This window comes from Gekko japonicus, unplaced genomic scaffold, assembly GCF_001447785.1.
Source record: "Gekko japonicus isolate JY-2015 unplaced genomic scaffold, Gekko_japonicus_V1.1 scaffold384, whole genome shotgun sequence".
In the NCBI taxonomy this organism is placed as follows: domain Eukaryota; kingdom Metazoa; phylum Chordata; class Lepidosauria; order Squamata; family Gekkonidae; genus Gekko; species Gekko japonicus.
The window spans coordinates 269,037-283,931 of record NW_015175980.1 but is presented as its reverse complement, the minus strand read 5'-3'; the positions used below and the strand labels follow the sequence as shown (position 1 = coordinate 283,931).

The 14,895-nt window shown below is 44.3% G+C and overlaps 1 protein-coding gene across 1 annotated transcript in view; it reads left to right on the top strand.

Moving 5' to 3' along the window:
• Positions 1-14,895, top strand: part of EIF2AK1 (eukaryotic translation initiation factor 2 alpha kinase 1) — a 61,790-nt gene that overhangs the window by 12,264 nt on the left and 34,631 nt on the right. Inside the window, exons 3-5 of the mRNA XM_015426218.1 lie at positions 9,365-9,501; positions 11,024-11,055; positions 13,197-13,299. Coding sequence (XP_015281704.1) covers positions 9,365-9,501; positions 11,024-11,055; positions 13,197-13,299 — 272 coding nt within the window. The remainder of the gene's footprint in view (positions 1-9,364; positions 9,502-11,023; positions 11,056-13,196; positions 13,300-14,895) is intronic.

Below are 14,895 nucleotides of genomic sequence, written 5' to 3'. Positions count from 1 at the left end.
GCCAATATTTAAAGGTTAGTAGCAAGCCCACCTGCAGCGAAGTCTACTGGCTGTGGGCAGGGGAGCTAAAAAACAAAACCTCTAAACAAACGAGGAAGAACAGAGCTGCGAGGCGTCACACCGCCCTGCTGGAACTTGCCCTCTCTCCTATGGCATTGCCTCAGTTTACTTCTGGGCATGCTTCGATGTCTACCACTGCATTGGGATTGATGGCTGCGATGTCTCCGACACTGGTTCATACCAACGTTGATCGGCCAGTGCCGAAATTCCCGGCCCCGATGTCTCAGTCCTATGCCCATACTCCCATCAAAAAATGTTGGAAGGGCAAGGATGCCAAACCAGTAAAGCACAAGAAGCATAAGAATGGAGCCATCTCAGGCTTCCGGAGTCACTGTGCTTGACTTTTTGAGCTGTGGGTGGCCAAAAGGTGCTCCATCGTCACTTCTGCTGCACCTGATCCAGCTCATGGAATTGGAGCAAGAAATGGATCTGACTCAAGTCTCCCAGTCCTCCAGTATCGAGAGTGTTCGCTCGAGTTGGAGAGTGCGTACGATTCCTCAACCCTCCCTTCATAGTTCATCCTTCGATGATCGAGATTGACCCTTGGTGCCGCCTCCTCCACCGGGCTCCTGGGGTCAGTGCCAGTAGCAATATTTGTATGGAGCGTATCCCCTGCCAGCTTCTATGCCCTGGCTCCCACCCCATATGATGATGGAACGGGATTGTCAATCGACATCTTCCCGACTGTCTCAGTGCCAAGATCCTGTTCTGGCGCCAGAGTTTCTGCCTCCTCATCCATCAGTACCGACAGGCAAATGCCCCAAGCTGAAGTCCTCATTGATGTCACAAAATGTATCTCCATCGACACCGACCCAGTTGCCCCCATCAGTGCCAGTGGGTTTCTCCGACCCTTGGGCAGATCTGATTCATTTGAATCTTTGCAATCGGGGGACGAGAGCCAAGACCACCCACCCAGCCCCTCCCCACTGTAGAAGGTGTCGGACAACCTTCTGATATCTCCCTCGGAGGATTTGAAATCATATGGAGGATTTATTAAATGCATGGCAAATACCCTAACGTCGACGGTGCAACCTCCTCTTACAGTCACCGACTCAGTTTTCGACATCGTGCAGATGGATACCTCTACAGCAGTAGCTCTCCCTATGACTTTGGTACTGCTAGAAGCAGCTAAGGCTCTGTGGCAACACCCAGCATCCACCCCTATCTCCAGCTGTAGAACTGACCATATGTACAAAGTCCAAGAGACTAGCGCTGAATTCCTGTTCACCTGTCCTAAGTCAAACTCGGTGGTGGTGAACTCCTCTTCCAAGGGCCGACGTGCTCATTCCTTGCCTCCTGATAAAGAGGGAAAGAAGTTAGACTCCTTTGGAAGGCGGTTCTATTCTGCTGGAGCACTGGGCAATAAAGCTTCCAATTACACTGCCTGTATGGGCAGATATCAGAATACCCTTTGGGAACAGCTGTCTGAATTAATCGCATCCCTCCCCGAGGACCAAAACCACCAAGCCAGATGGATCCAGAAGGAGGGCATGCTTTTGACCAAACACCAACTTAATTGGGCCAAGCACGTCTTAGACGTTGCAGCCAAGATGCTCACCTCGGCTGTTGCCCTTAGATGCCATGCCTGGCTACGTTCTACGTCGCTCCAGCAAGATACAAAAATGTTCATGGACGATCTCCCACTTGAGGGAGAAGGCTTATTTAGTTCCACTATGGACTCTGTCCTACAGGATCTGGATAAAAGTATTAAGACGTAACTTGGGAATCTCTCAAGCTTCCAGGCAGAGCAGATCCAGGTCCTGGAACAAGTCCTGGTCTCGCAAGTCGTCACAAAAATCGTCCCAAGACCCAGTGGCAGCAGAGGTCTCCGCTGGCACCCTCTCGCCCATATGGGAGCAAACCTAGATTTGCATCAGCCACCCAATCCAGACTTAAGGCCGCCAAGGTGCCCAAGCAGAGTCTTTTACTTCAGCCTTCTACTCCCCTCAGGTCCTCTCACCCGCCTCAGTCCTCACCTACTTGCTTGGCAATGGATAACATCAGGCAGTTGGGTGCTCTCCGTCATAGCGGAGGGCTATCTCATAGACTTCTGTCAAGTGCCTATATTTTTGAACTTTGTTGCTACCCCTCAGTCAGCTGTGCTCCTGGAAGAAGTGCAGAGACTTTTGCACAAGGAAGTGATAGAACCGGTCCACCCTGCTCACCTATACCATGGCTTCTATTCCCATTACTTCATGATCCCGCCTTATTATGGACCTCAGGAACCTAAATGGTTTCATAGCTTACAAGAAGTTTCGGATGATAACCTTTCAGACCATCCTTCCCCTCCTCGAACGAGGGGCCTGGATGACAACCCTGAACTTACAGGACACTTACTTTCACGTCACAATTCATCATACACACAGAGAAGATTTTTGTGTTTCGCAGTGGGGGAACACCACTACCAATACACGACCCTTCGGTCTACGCCCCCCAGGGTGTTTACGAAATTCATGGTGGTCATCGCCACTCATCTTCGTCTATGGGGGATATGAATCTTCCCGTACATAGACGATTGGCTCGGTGGCAAATTCCAAGACTACTCTTCTCCAGCACATAGATTCGACCCTAGAGTTGCTGAAGGAACTGGGTCTGTGTGTGAACCAAAAGATGTCAGTGCTCCTCCCCTCCCTGAACGGTCCTGGACTTCAGGGTCTGCAAGGCTTTCCTCCCCTCCAAGAGGGCGGATGACATTATCGCTGTTATAAGGCTGATATGCTCTCAGAGGAATGCCTCGGCGAGGCAACTGCAGCATCTTCTGGGTCTGATGGCTGCCACTGTGGTTGTGATTATCTTCGCCAGGCTTCAAATGAGACCACTTCAGCTATGCTTCCTGAACATCCCCAACGTTAGTCCCAGTCCCAGCGGTTTGTCATTCCGGTCCAGGTGCTGGCTTCCCTGGAATGGTGGGAGAACCCGCAGAACCTAGTAGCAGGGGCACCTTTCCACCCTCCCATCCCATCAGGGGTGCATACCTCAAAGGAATATGTGTGGGGGCCTGTTGGGAAACTCATGTCTCCCGCAAACGCATCAATTTCCTGGAGCTCCTGGCCATAAAATATGCTCTCTGGTTGTTCCCACATATGGTGGCTCATCAGGCAGTGCCAATCCTAATGGACAACACTATGGCATCATGTTACATCAACTGCCAGGGCGGCACGGTATCGAGGAGCCTATGCAGACTGGCTCTGGAGATTTGGAATGAGTGCCAATCTCAAAGCACCTTCCTGGTGGCGGCTCACCTTCCTGGTTCCCTGAACGTGACCACAGACTTCCTGAGCAGGAGGGGAGCATCGTTGCACGAGTGGGAACTCAACTGGAAGTATCTTCCACCAGTGTTCAACAATGGGGATACCCGGAGGTGGATTTTTTTGCAACTCGACAGAACAAAAAGTGCCACCTGTTTTGTTCCAGAGCTGGAGCAGACCCCCCCCCCTCGTTAGGAGACATTCTCCTCTTCCTCTGGTCCTACCAGCACCTGTTTCTTTTCCCACCTATTCCCCTGCTCACCAGAGTGATACACAAGATAATGAGGGAAGCTCCTCGATGCATCCTCATGACTCCCCGGTGGCCGCAACAGCATTGGTTTCCTGTTCTCTTTCATCTTTCCAAGGGCTCCTTTATTCGCTTTCAGGCAGCACCGGACCTTCTCCTTGCCCAGGAGGGTCTGGTACTGCACCACAGTGTGCCGCATCTCAAACTCACGGCATGGCAGATCCTGTAGAGTCGCTCCAGGGCAGGATTGACCATGTGTTGTTGAACTCTTGCAAACCTTCCACTTGTTATTCCTATAATGGTAAATGGAAGAGGTTCCTATCTTATCCCAGTTCGGTTGACTTGCCTCCTCCTCCTTCGACTTTGACGGCATTCTTTGGCTTTCTGTTGTCCCAGCTGGACCTGGGCCTCAGTTGCACGTCTCTGCGCGTGTACCTGGCAGCTATTTCCGCGCATCACCCCTAGATTGATGGTCATTCGGTGTTTGCCCACCCACTTACCAAGCAGTTTCTCAAGGGCCTCACCCATCTTTTTCCTCCATCCTGCCATCCTACGCTGGCATGGGACTTACCTTTGGTGTTGGCTAGGCTTTTCGGGGAAACTCTTTGAGCCCAAGGCCACCTGCAGTTTTCAGCTCCTTTCTTGGAAAATGGCCTTCCTAGTAGCCATTACATCTGCTCAGAGGGTGAGCGAGCTTTCGGCTCTGCACTGTGACTCTCCATACTTGGTTTTCCACCATGAAGGCGTTATCTTAGCCCCGCACACCTTTTCTTCCTAAGGTTGTCTCGTGAGTTTCACGTACAGGCTGACATTACTCTTCCAGTGCTTTTCCCAGCTCCAAAAGATGATTCGGAGCATCGTTTCCATACCCTAGACGTTAAGAGGGCCCTGCTCTTTTACTTGGACAGGACTAAGACTTTTAGAAAGTCTCCAGTCCTTTTCGTTTCCTACGCTTTGCTGGCGCTGGGAGTAAACTTTCATCGCAATGCCTGTCTAAATGGACTGTGAAGGCGATTAAACTGTTACCTGTTGGCTAAGAAACCTCTCCCAGGACTGCTTCATGTGCACTCCACATGAATGGTGGCCACCTCTACAGCCTTCCTGAAGGGCATGTTGCTCTGTGACATTTGCAACGCAGCAACTTTGGCCAGCCCTCACACGTTTGTGAGACATTATGCCCTAGATGTGCGTCTTCATCAGCATGCTGCGGTGGGGCGTTCTGTGTTGCAGTTGGCGTGCATCTAAGGACCTCATGCTCCCTCCTCCATAGAGATGTAAAATTTCCAGAAATTTTGAAGCTCGGAAAAAAAATCGTTTTCCCCCCAGTTTTTTTGGGAGGGAAATGGAAATTTTCGGAAAAATTGAAAAAAATGCTACATTAGCATTTCTTTTGTTTTTTCTAGATTAAAAGTCATTCTGTTACTTTAGGAACATAAAATATGATTATGGACATTTTTACTTGGCATGAAATTATCACAACTAGCATATTAAAGATATAGCATACCCAAACAATTATTACAAACAGAATACCTACCCACATGCAAAAACAAAACTGAAACCTTTTTCTTTTCTTCTGACAATAGCACCCCTTAAAGGAAGAAATGCATCTTGTTCTTGCATTGGAGAGTTCAGTTTGTAACCTAGGACTTGTCCTCAGTGCACAGAAATTAGATCAATCTGATACCATATATATATATATATTTTAGAAATGATTTGGAAAATATTTGAACACCTTGTCTTAAACTATTTTATTCATCATGTTAAAATAAAACGTTCCATAATCATTTTTTTTCCTTTTCTTTTTTCAATTTTTCGAAAAAAAACGAAGAAAAATGTTTTTTTTCCAAATTTTTCCGGTTTTTCCCCGGGCCTTCACATCTCTACTCCTCCAGGTAGGTGTTGTTTCTTTTTGCTTGTTACTCTCCCAGAGGTGTGATGCACAGAGACCACGAAGAAGATAAACAGGTTGCTTACCTGTAACTGATGATCTTCGAGTGGTCATCTGTGCATCCACACTACCCGCCCTCCTTCCTCTCTGCTGTTGGTCCTCTTGTTGCTATTAGACTGATGGCAACGGTCAGAAGGAGCTGGCGGGATTGTCGTGCCCCTCCCCTGGTCGTGCGCACTGGAGCCCTGCACATGAGCGGGGAGTGGGTGTGAAAATCCACTTTCAAGTGTACCGATCTGGGTCAGTGTAGGCGCACTGTATCCCAGAGGGGTGAATGCACAGATGACCACTCGAAGACATCAGTTACGAGTAAGCAGCCTGTTTTTCCTTTCTGGCCAAGTTTGTCTGAGTCCTTACCACTGGCAGGAGTCAAACGGGCTCCTACAACACAGACATAAGGCAGAAAACACTTTGTAGCATTTCAGTATTCAGCATTTCAATATTCACCATAGCATATTTCAACCCAGTACTTAAAATAGTGCACTTGTATAAAACTTAGAACGTTCTGGACTAGCCACGGTCTCACAAGGAGCTGTTGAAGGCCTGCCCCTACCATTAGTAAACCACAGGTATATATCTTTCTTGGACCTATAACTGTCAATGTACCTAGTAATGTACCTATCATATGGGGCTACCATGGATGTGACACAGGCCAAAGTAGAACTGACCCAAATCTCTCCCACTTCTCTCTGAGGTCAGGAAGCTCAAAGCAAGTCAAGGACAGTCAAGGAAGCTAGTTTCAGATACTCTTTCCAATTTGATGTTGATAGTGACGCCACTAACTTCTGGGATGTATAAACATCCTCTAAGGCAAAAGTTATGTACAGAGTTATTTGGTACCAGAAGGCCACAGCACCATCAGAAGTCTGAAACCTGGGAAACCACACCAAAGATTCAACTATAGAGGCTAATTACTATAGAAGTTAAAGTATCATAGGTGTAACAGAGCTGAGGCTCAATCCAGGCCCTAATTCCGCAACAGGTGATTGTTGATAAATCTGTACTCTACCACACTTTAGGAAGTAAGACAGTATCTTACAGATCGTTGGTTCTGGGTTCCTGCCCACCTCACGATGGCTGATGCTGGTGTTTGAATCTGGGCCAGTAACTGCTCCTTTTCAAGGGAGCTAGATTATGTGGCAAGAAGTAGTCTAAGGAGTAGACAAACTGCTTTGGAACTTTAACCTGCTTAGAGTCTTCTGGGATCTTCCTCAGAGTTCTGATACACCAGACCAAACAGAAAGCCTAACTGTACTTAATTTTGATTGAAAAAAAAAAAAAGAAATGCCAGAGCCCTAACCCATTTCCTAGGGCACATATTTTTGTTATATGTTTCCAGGTTTGTAAACTGCTTTCTCTACCTAGATTGGCACCTGAGACAGTGTATGAACAGCGATAAAAACTGTTGAAGCCCACCTAAAAAGACAATAAAATCGCAGCCCAAAGCAATGTAAGACAGAAACTCTGTCAAGGGTGTGCTTCCCCAGCCCAATTTGAGAAAGCACTTGGCAGTCTTATACCCACTATGACAGTTAGAAATAAATCATAATTATTGGTTCCATCAAACTTTGTCATATATCCGTCACACCATTCTCCTTCAGTTGAAGGAGATGCATTTAAGCAATGAACCAAAGTGAATATCTGATTATATGTTCATGATTGATTTCAGTTACTGTGATTAGAATAATCAAAGGCACTTCACATATGCACCACGGAAGTGTTAAGCGCACCTACCAAGTTAAGCTGACTGTTAGTCAGTAGCAGAGTACAAAGTGTTTCATAAGCGGTGCGTATGTGAAGATTTATAGTTCACTGACACCTACACCTGTATAAGCTCTGGCAATCATTAGCATCCTTTCAGTCATGGGGGATTGTTGGGTTTAGGCAGTGCAGCTTTGACGCAAGAAATATAGAAGTACATATGCTTACAACAAAAACTCAATTAAAATATGTAAACAACACTTTTTAAAACAGCACTTTCAGTTCATCTGGCAAATCGTCTGGGACACTGGGCGCCCCGACGTCATCTGATGTTGCCTCTTTGTTTCTTTTACTTCCAGTGCAGTTCAGTGCAGTAAGACTAAAAGCAGTGTCAAAGATTAGTAGTACTGGAACATGGACTGTCATTTCTGAAACCTCTAATAAGATTAGTTATTTCGCTATTACACTTTTGGAACATAGAGAAGAAACAGATTAAACCAATAAACACCTTTTAACATTGCAATCCTTATTTCTAGAACTGCCCCTTGCTATGCCATCTGGAAAGCCTTCTATGAAAAAAAATCAAACAAAATAAACTAATCTTTTCCCTGGAGAGACCCCAGTGCATGTAGGTTTGCGTGTATGAACAGGTATTTATGGAGTTAAGCCTATCAGGCAAAAGTTCTGCGGAATAGAATGAATGTGGTCCAGACAGTTTTTTTTTCTTTTTTCTTTCTTTTTTTTTGAGGAGATGGCGACCACAAAGAATGTATATGTGAGATATATGAAAACACACACATCACATGTTTTGGTGCCCCCATCCCGAACACAGAAATTAGAGGATGTAATTTTTTCTCCCTGACAACATTCTACTGGTCTGGGCGATTATTATTTTTCGGTGTTTTGTGATTATGTTGAGTTCAGACCTGACCGCTATAACATTTTGTCCTAGCAGTTTTTTTTTTCTTGGGGGGTGGGGGGTGAAGAATGCATTATGGCCTGATCCGGATTGCCCAGGCTAGGCTGATGTCATCACCACATCCTGGTACTTGGATGGGAGACTGCCAAGGAAGCCCAGGGCTGCTATGCAGAGGCAGGCAAAGGCAAACCGCCTCTCTTCGTCTCCTGCCTTGTAAACTCTATGAGGGGTTGCTCCAAGTCGGCTGCGATTTTAACAGCCGTTTTCACCACCACCAAAGGGTGCATAGTAGATTTTATCACCAGTAACTTTTTATGTGAGGGGGAGTTTCCCCAAACATAGAGCATTTTTAAAAAACCCTTTACTGGATTTACAGTGTGTTTTAGTATTGAATGGCCTGCTATATTCTTGTTCAATAACGGCTTGGTTCAGATCTCACGTGAAGCTGTGGTTACAACCAGTGCTCCCTCCAAGCTGTGGAGTCCTGTGAGCAAAAATTCTACTTGGTAAGCGACTGGCATTCAAGTTGTGAGCGAGCGATTTGGCGGCTGCATAAATTAGTTTGCTCCGGAGCCATCTTTCCTGAGCTGAAACAGAAATCTGCCAGCCGGAGGCTAAAAAACTGTGAGCTAGCTCACACTGACTCAGGTTGGAGGGAACACTGGTTACAACTTACTCCGGGTTAGCACAATCGTCCAAACCTGGGCCACTCCACTAACTGTGGGTTAGCTAGAATGTGTCAAGCCAGGATGTGAAACCATGGTTTTAAGCTGGTTTCTTAACCATTGTAAAGTCTTAATCCTGATTTTACCAAACATATTAAAGTGGGTATTCCAGCTTGTTTCTTGGCCTTGTGTCCTCTTTGCAGTGGAGAGTGGGGCACCAACAAAGCCTTTGGTGGGGGAGTTGGGGCATTTGTTGGGGCAAATCAGAATTTGAATGTATTATCTGCAGCCCAGGCTAACCTTAATTGAGATAAACTGTGGTTTCCTGCGAAGTCTGAACCAAGCCGACGTGTTTGTGCAGTTTGGATGAAGTACATTGGATGAAGTGAGTGTTTGTGTGTGTCTGCCAAACTGGTTAAACTGAACCTCCGCCATAGTTAATGGTGCACAACTCTTACGAATGGTTGGCTCAATGAATACACACAAAAAATAAGGAGCAGTGTTTTATATTGTGTGGATGCTGTCTAAAGTTCACTGTAGAACATTTTTTCCTTCCTGCTTTCTGCTTTCGTACAGTGCTGTGCAAGACGTTTACTCGAATGGGCTTGCTTTCCTCTTTTGCCTCCTGTGATGAATTCAGCAGTTTGAGGCTGCAGCATAATCAGGCCATTACTCAGTTAATGAAGGCAGCTAATCAGCAAATACTCAATGGGGTAAGTTTCCTTAGCCTCACTGTATACCTTTATTTATTTATCTATCAAATTTATATCTCACTTCCTTTTTCCTGAGTGGAACTGGAGGCGGCTGACAATGTAAAATGTGACATTGGCTTCAAGGTACAGGAATTGAGACCTGTGCAGTTTGCAGAAGTGTTCTTATGTAGATGAAAGCATCCTGGAGGAGTCAGCACTTTGAGAGGGGGTGGTTGTTGTTGGTATGTTTAGGGTAGCAGTAAAATTGTTTGCAGCCCCGTTTGTCAAAAAGCTAAAAGCACAATCTTTTATTAGGGCCAGTCCAATAACACAACAGTGTGCAAGTTTTTGAGCTCCCCAGAACTTTAATTTTGTAACTTCTGGCCTTAATAAGGAGGGGGGTGGGTGGGAGCAAAAATATACTTACAATCTGCTTTCTTTATACAATTTTGTAACATCTGGCCTGATGAAGAGTTCTGCGGAACATGGAAGCTTACAAACAGTTATGTGTCACTGGGCTCATCCTAATAAAAGAGCCAGTTTGGTGTAGTGGTTAGGAGCACAGACTCTATTCTGGGATAACCAAATTTGATTCCCTACTCCTCCACATGCAGCTGCTGGTGTGACCTTGGGTCAGTTACAAGTTCTTTCAGAGCTGTTCTCTCACAAGTAGTTCTTGAGAGAGCTCTCTCAGCCCCACCTACTTCACAGGGTGTCTGTTGTGGGAAGGGGAAGGAGATTGTAAGCCTCTCTGAGACTCCTTTGGGTAGCGAAGGGTGGGGTATAAATCCAATCCCCTCTTCTTCTTATTAACGTGGATTGTGTTTTTGGATTAATGCAACAGTACGTTCCTTTTCCTGGTGTTGGTGTGTTTTGTAATTTCTTTTTTTCTGGACTGGGTTGCCTGGTATACAAGAGGACCAAATCCAATGTTCTCCATGTTCTGTTTCCCACTGTGACATGTTTTGTGCATGCATAGCGTTAAAGCATAGATTTGGTTTTAGCTTTGAATTAAACATTATAGCTAAAGGGGGTTGGGACAGGAACAGTGGCGTACCTGGGGTGGGGTGTTGATGGATCCCCCTCTGTGAATCTGTCCATTCCCTTTTTCAAGCTCTCCCTGCTCACGGCCATCATTACGTCAGCTGGCAGCCAGTCCTCTCGCTCCTCCCGTTACAGGGGACTGTGGAGTGTTTTGGCTGATGGGTGCTTCTGCAACCACCCCTTCCCAAAAATTAGTTCCTTGAGTTGCTTTGTGGGTTTCAGTTTGCTGTCACCTAGATGATGTATGCAAAACCCTCTGAGCAATTTAGAAAAGGACGGCTGTGTAAATACTACAGTGTCCTACATAAATGCAGCTGAATGCCGCCCCCCCTCCCCCCCGTTGTCCTTACAGTTTTGGTCCACCGATTTAGAGCCGTGACCAGAAGTTTAATTTCACGAAATAAGAGAACAAATAGCAACTTGTTTTTGAACATTTTGTACTAGTCAGAAATTAGACTGGGCTGTTTGTTTCATCAGGAGTTTTTATTATGTTTTGCAGGAGTTTGGCAGTGGCGATGCCCACACAAACAGGTATGCTTGAAATAACTGATGCTTGAAATGCTTGAAATAACCGATATGTTTTTTTAGAAGTCTGTGTATTTACGAATATAAAATAGTGATCAGCATCAGACTTGGAGCCCAAAGGCATTTACATCTATTAAAGGGAACTTCTGATTGATTTAAAAACAGTGCCAAAAGCAGTTCCTTTGATCACTAGCATTAAGATTTGTAGAAACAATTGAACATACAAAGAATGGGGAATTGTACAGGACTGGTACAGAAAAGTACATTTTTTGTTTTTGTTTTTGTTTTTGCTTTTTGAATTGGGGTTGTTGCTCACCCCCGTCCCAAGGACTCTGAGCAGGTGGCACTGCCTTCTGCTTTAGCCCTGGGCACCAACATCCAGGCAGCTTAAAATACCTTGCTTTGTTTTGAAAAGGTTAAAGCTTTGCTGCTCTTTCAAGGAAAGAGAACTCCAAAAAGAGATCTTTCTGCCTCCCTTGTCCACACACATATATGGAGGCTTACTAATTATTATTATTATTAGTAGTAGTAACACCTTACTGATGGTCCTTGGCCCCAGCCTAGTGGTACTCTCTGTCGAGTACCATCAAGGCCTTGTGGGAACTTGGTTGAGGACAGTGACAATTTTCATCTTGGCTGGTACACTCTTTTGCTCTCTACATTTGTCTTACCCTTTTTCCCCTGCCCGCGAAGCGGCCGGCAGTCTGAAATGGGATTAATTTGTTCGCCATCTTTTAAAAAATGTGCTGTTCGATTTTTATTGTTTTATCTAGTGTATGTTTTTATTCATATCGTACATTGGCCAGAGCCCTTCAGTAGCAGTGATTGGGCTAATAATAATAATAATAATAATCAATTATTATTATTATTATTATTTAGACCACCCTTTCCCAAAGGGCTCGGGGTAGTGCACAACATTTAACAAATACATATATCAGTAAAAAATAAAGTTTGGTTTAAAACAGTTAAAACAAAACAATGCAGTGCAATGCAGTGCAGCAACAACTCATCCAGGTGACATTAACTACCAATTTTCACTCTTTCCCCTGAGGGGGAGGGGGGGTAGAGGAGGCCAGGTGTGATGGTAAACCGTTGCTGTCCTCAACCATAGGCCTGGGGGAACGAGAAGGCCTTGGCTCTGGTCAAGGACAGCCGGATGTCTTTCAGGCCAGGGATCACCAGGAGATTTTGCTCCCTAGAGTGTAATGCTTTTTGAGAGGTGTGCCAGGAGAGGATAGACCCCTGTACTAAGGGGCAGGTTGATAACTGACTAGTAATTTGCAGTAGTATTAGTTGTTATTATCTATGACAAATTGTTTTTTAACACGGTTAAAACAGATGCCTTGGGGAATGTCATTCCTGTGTCTGTACAGTACAGATAAAATTAAGAGTGTTTTGAAAGTATTCCAGAAGTTGAACCTATCTCACTTTTATAGTACCTACTATCTTGGTTTTTGGGTGGTTGTGTGATTCTTTTCCCCAGGCATACTCTTTTAACAAAAGCAGCCTTGGAGAACATGATTGAGAATGTGGAAGGAGAGGAGGGAGAAGCAACAACTTCAGCCTTTCCCTTCCTGCTCTTTGCTCAGTTTTGCTGTTGCCGACCCCTTTCCTGCTGGCACCCCTATCATAGGGGTGTCAAACATGTGGCCCGGGGGGTGGATCAAACCCTCGGAGGGCTTCTATCAGGCCCGCACTAGAACTGGCTGTCTTCTGCTTCTCCTTCCAGTTCTGCTGCTGCTGCGTCGTCGTAGGTTTGCAGCGTACAGATACACACCTGAACAGTGTACTCGAGATTGCAGCAGCACAGACATTTTGATGCAATAATTCAGAGCAAGAGGTGTCAGTTATCAGACACTGTTAAAATATTGCAAGAGTGCTAATGTTTTAATCATGTTTTAAAGTTTAAAAAAACACCCCTTTGTGCTTGTGTCCTTTATAAAGTTTATATCTCCACTACCTGGCAATGACATTTTATGACACACAAGGCCTGGCCCAACAGGGTCTCATTTATGTCAGATCTGGCCCTCATAACAAATGAGTTCGACACCCCTGCCTTAGCGTTGTCCAATGATTTGTAATTCTGGCACAGTATGTTTATTCTTACAAGGGTTAACATGTACTTTTCTTCTTCTTTTTTTTTAAAGCAGTGTAAATGAAGTCCTCTTTGAAGCACAAACATCTCGCTACATCAATGAATTTGATGAGATCTCAAGGCTAGGAAAAGGAGGGTACGGGACAGTGTACAAGGTAATTATCCCCCCCCCCCCAGCAGCTTCGTATTCACTTTTGCTATTGAAAGGGAGGGTAAGTTACTTAACAGGTCTTTGTTCTTGTTTGTTTAAATATTTTTATTATTCTTATTATTTTCATTCTGATTATACATTTTCGTATTCCATCATTTTCTAACATTTTCCCCCATCCCCCCCCCCCCCCTCCAGTCTATTGTTTTTAGTCCTTTTCTCTCAGCCAGGGGCATAGTGTTTGAAGCTTCCACTGAACGTCGTTCCTTTGTTCTTCTTCCATCCATCTCCAGTATATGGCCCATTTCTCTTGGATTGTTGCTGTTTTTTCTTCCCATGGCTTGTCTTGGTTGATTTCGGAGATTATCTCTGCCTGAATAATTTCAAACACATAGTTAAGCCAGTTTCTCTCTGTCCATTTGCTTGCATCTTTCCATCCTGCTGCTATAACCGCTTTACCTGCTAGAACCATTGCTTTCAGTAACTCTTGGTGCCTTCTCTCTATTGTCTCCACTCCTATTGTACTTGTCATCATTAATTCGAAATCTATGTTTATATTTATTGCAAATAATCTATTCATTTTCCCTACTATATTTTTCCAAAAAGTTTTAACTTCTGGGCACTCCCACCACATATGTGAATACCACCCTTTTACGTTTTTACAGTGCCAACAGTTAGGGCTTAGTCCTGGAAACATATTTGCCAACATTGCTGGGGTTCTATACCATTTGGTAAAATTTTTTAATTCCAGTTCTTTAAACTTATATAATTTAATCTTTTTAATTCCGTTCATGAGTTTTATAGCTTTTTGCTCTGTTATTTGTGTTTCCGTCTCCCATTTTCTTTGTAATTGTATAATTATTTGTTCCTTATCTGAAATCATTTTCTTATATATTGCCCCTACCAATCCTCCCTTATTTTGTTTCATTCTCTTGTATATCTCTTCTATTGGTTCCTCTGTACTTACATTCCCATCCTCCATTAACTTCTTGACTTTCTTGTGTAGACCCGCTATTTTCAACCAATATTTTACTCCTATCTCCCCCTCTAGTGCTTGGAGTGACTTCACAGTTCCTCCGTTACACATATCTTTTATTCTTCTCAATCCTTTTTCTCTAAGCAGTTCCCACCATCTATGATCTGTACTATCTTTTTCTAAAGTCTCTAATGGTGCCCATCTAGATATGCCTTTTAACCATTTTTGTCGCCATTTCTTCCAAATTCTCAATGTATTTCTCCTAGGCCCCATCTCTAATTTATCTTCTCTTTCCCCTTTATTTGTAAATATCCCATAATGGTGCCCATCTAGATATGCCTTTTAACCATTTTTGTCGCCATTTCTTCCAAATTCTCAATGTATTTCTCCTAGGCCCCATCTCTAATTTATCTTCTCTTTCCCCTTTTATTTTCAAATTTGACCCATTTCTGATTTTCATCTTCCTCTATTTCTAAAAGTGTTTTCAATTGAAATGCTTCATAATAACTTACTATGTCTGGTACCCCCCACCCTAGTTCTGAACTATGACTATATATTATTTTTTTTTGAACTTCTGGTTTTTTTACTACCAAATATCAATTCCCTTATTGTTGCATTCCATTTCTC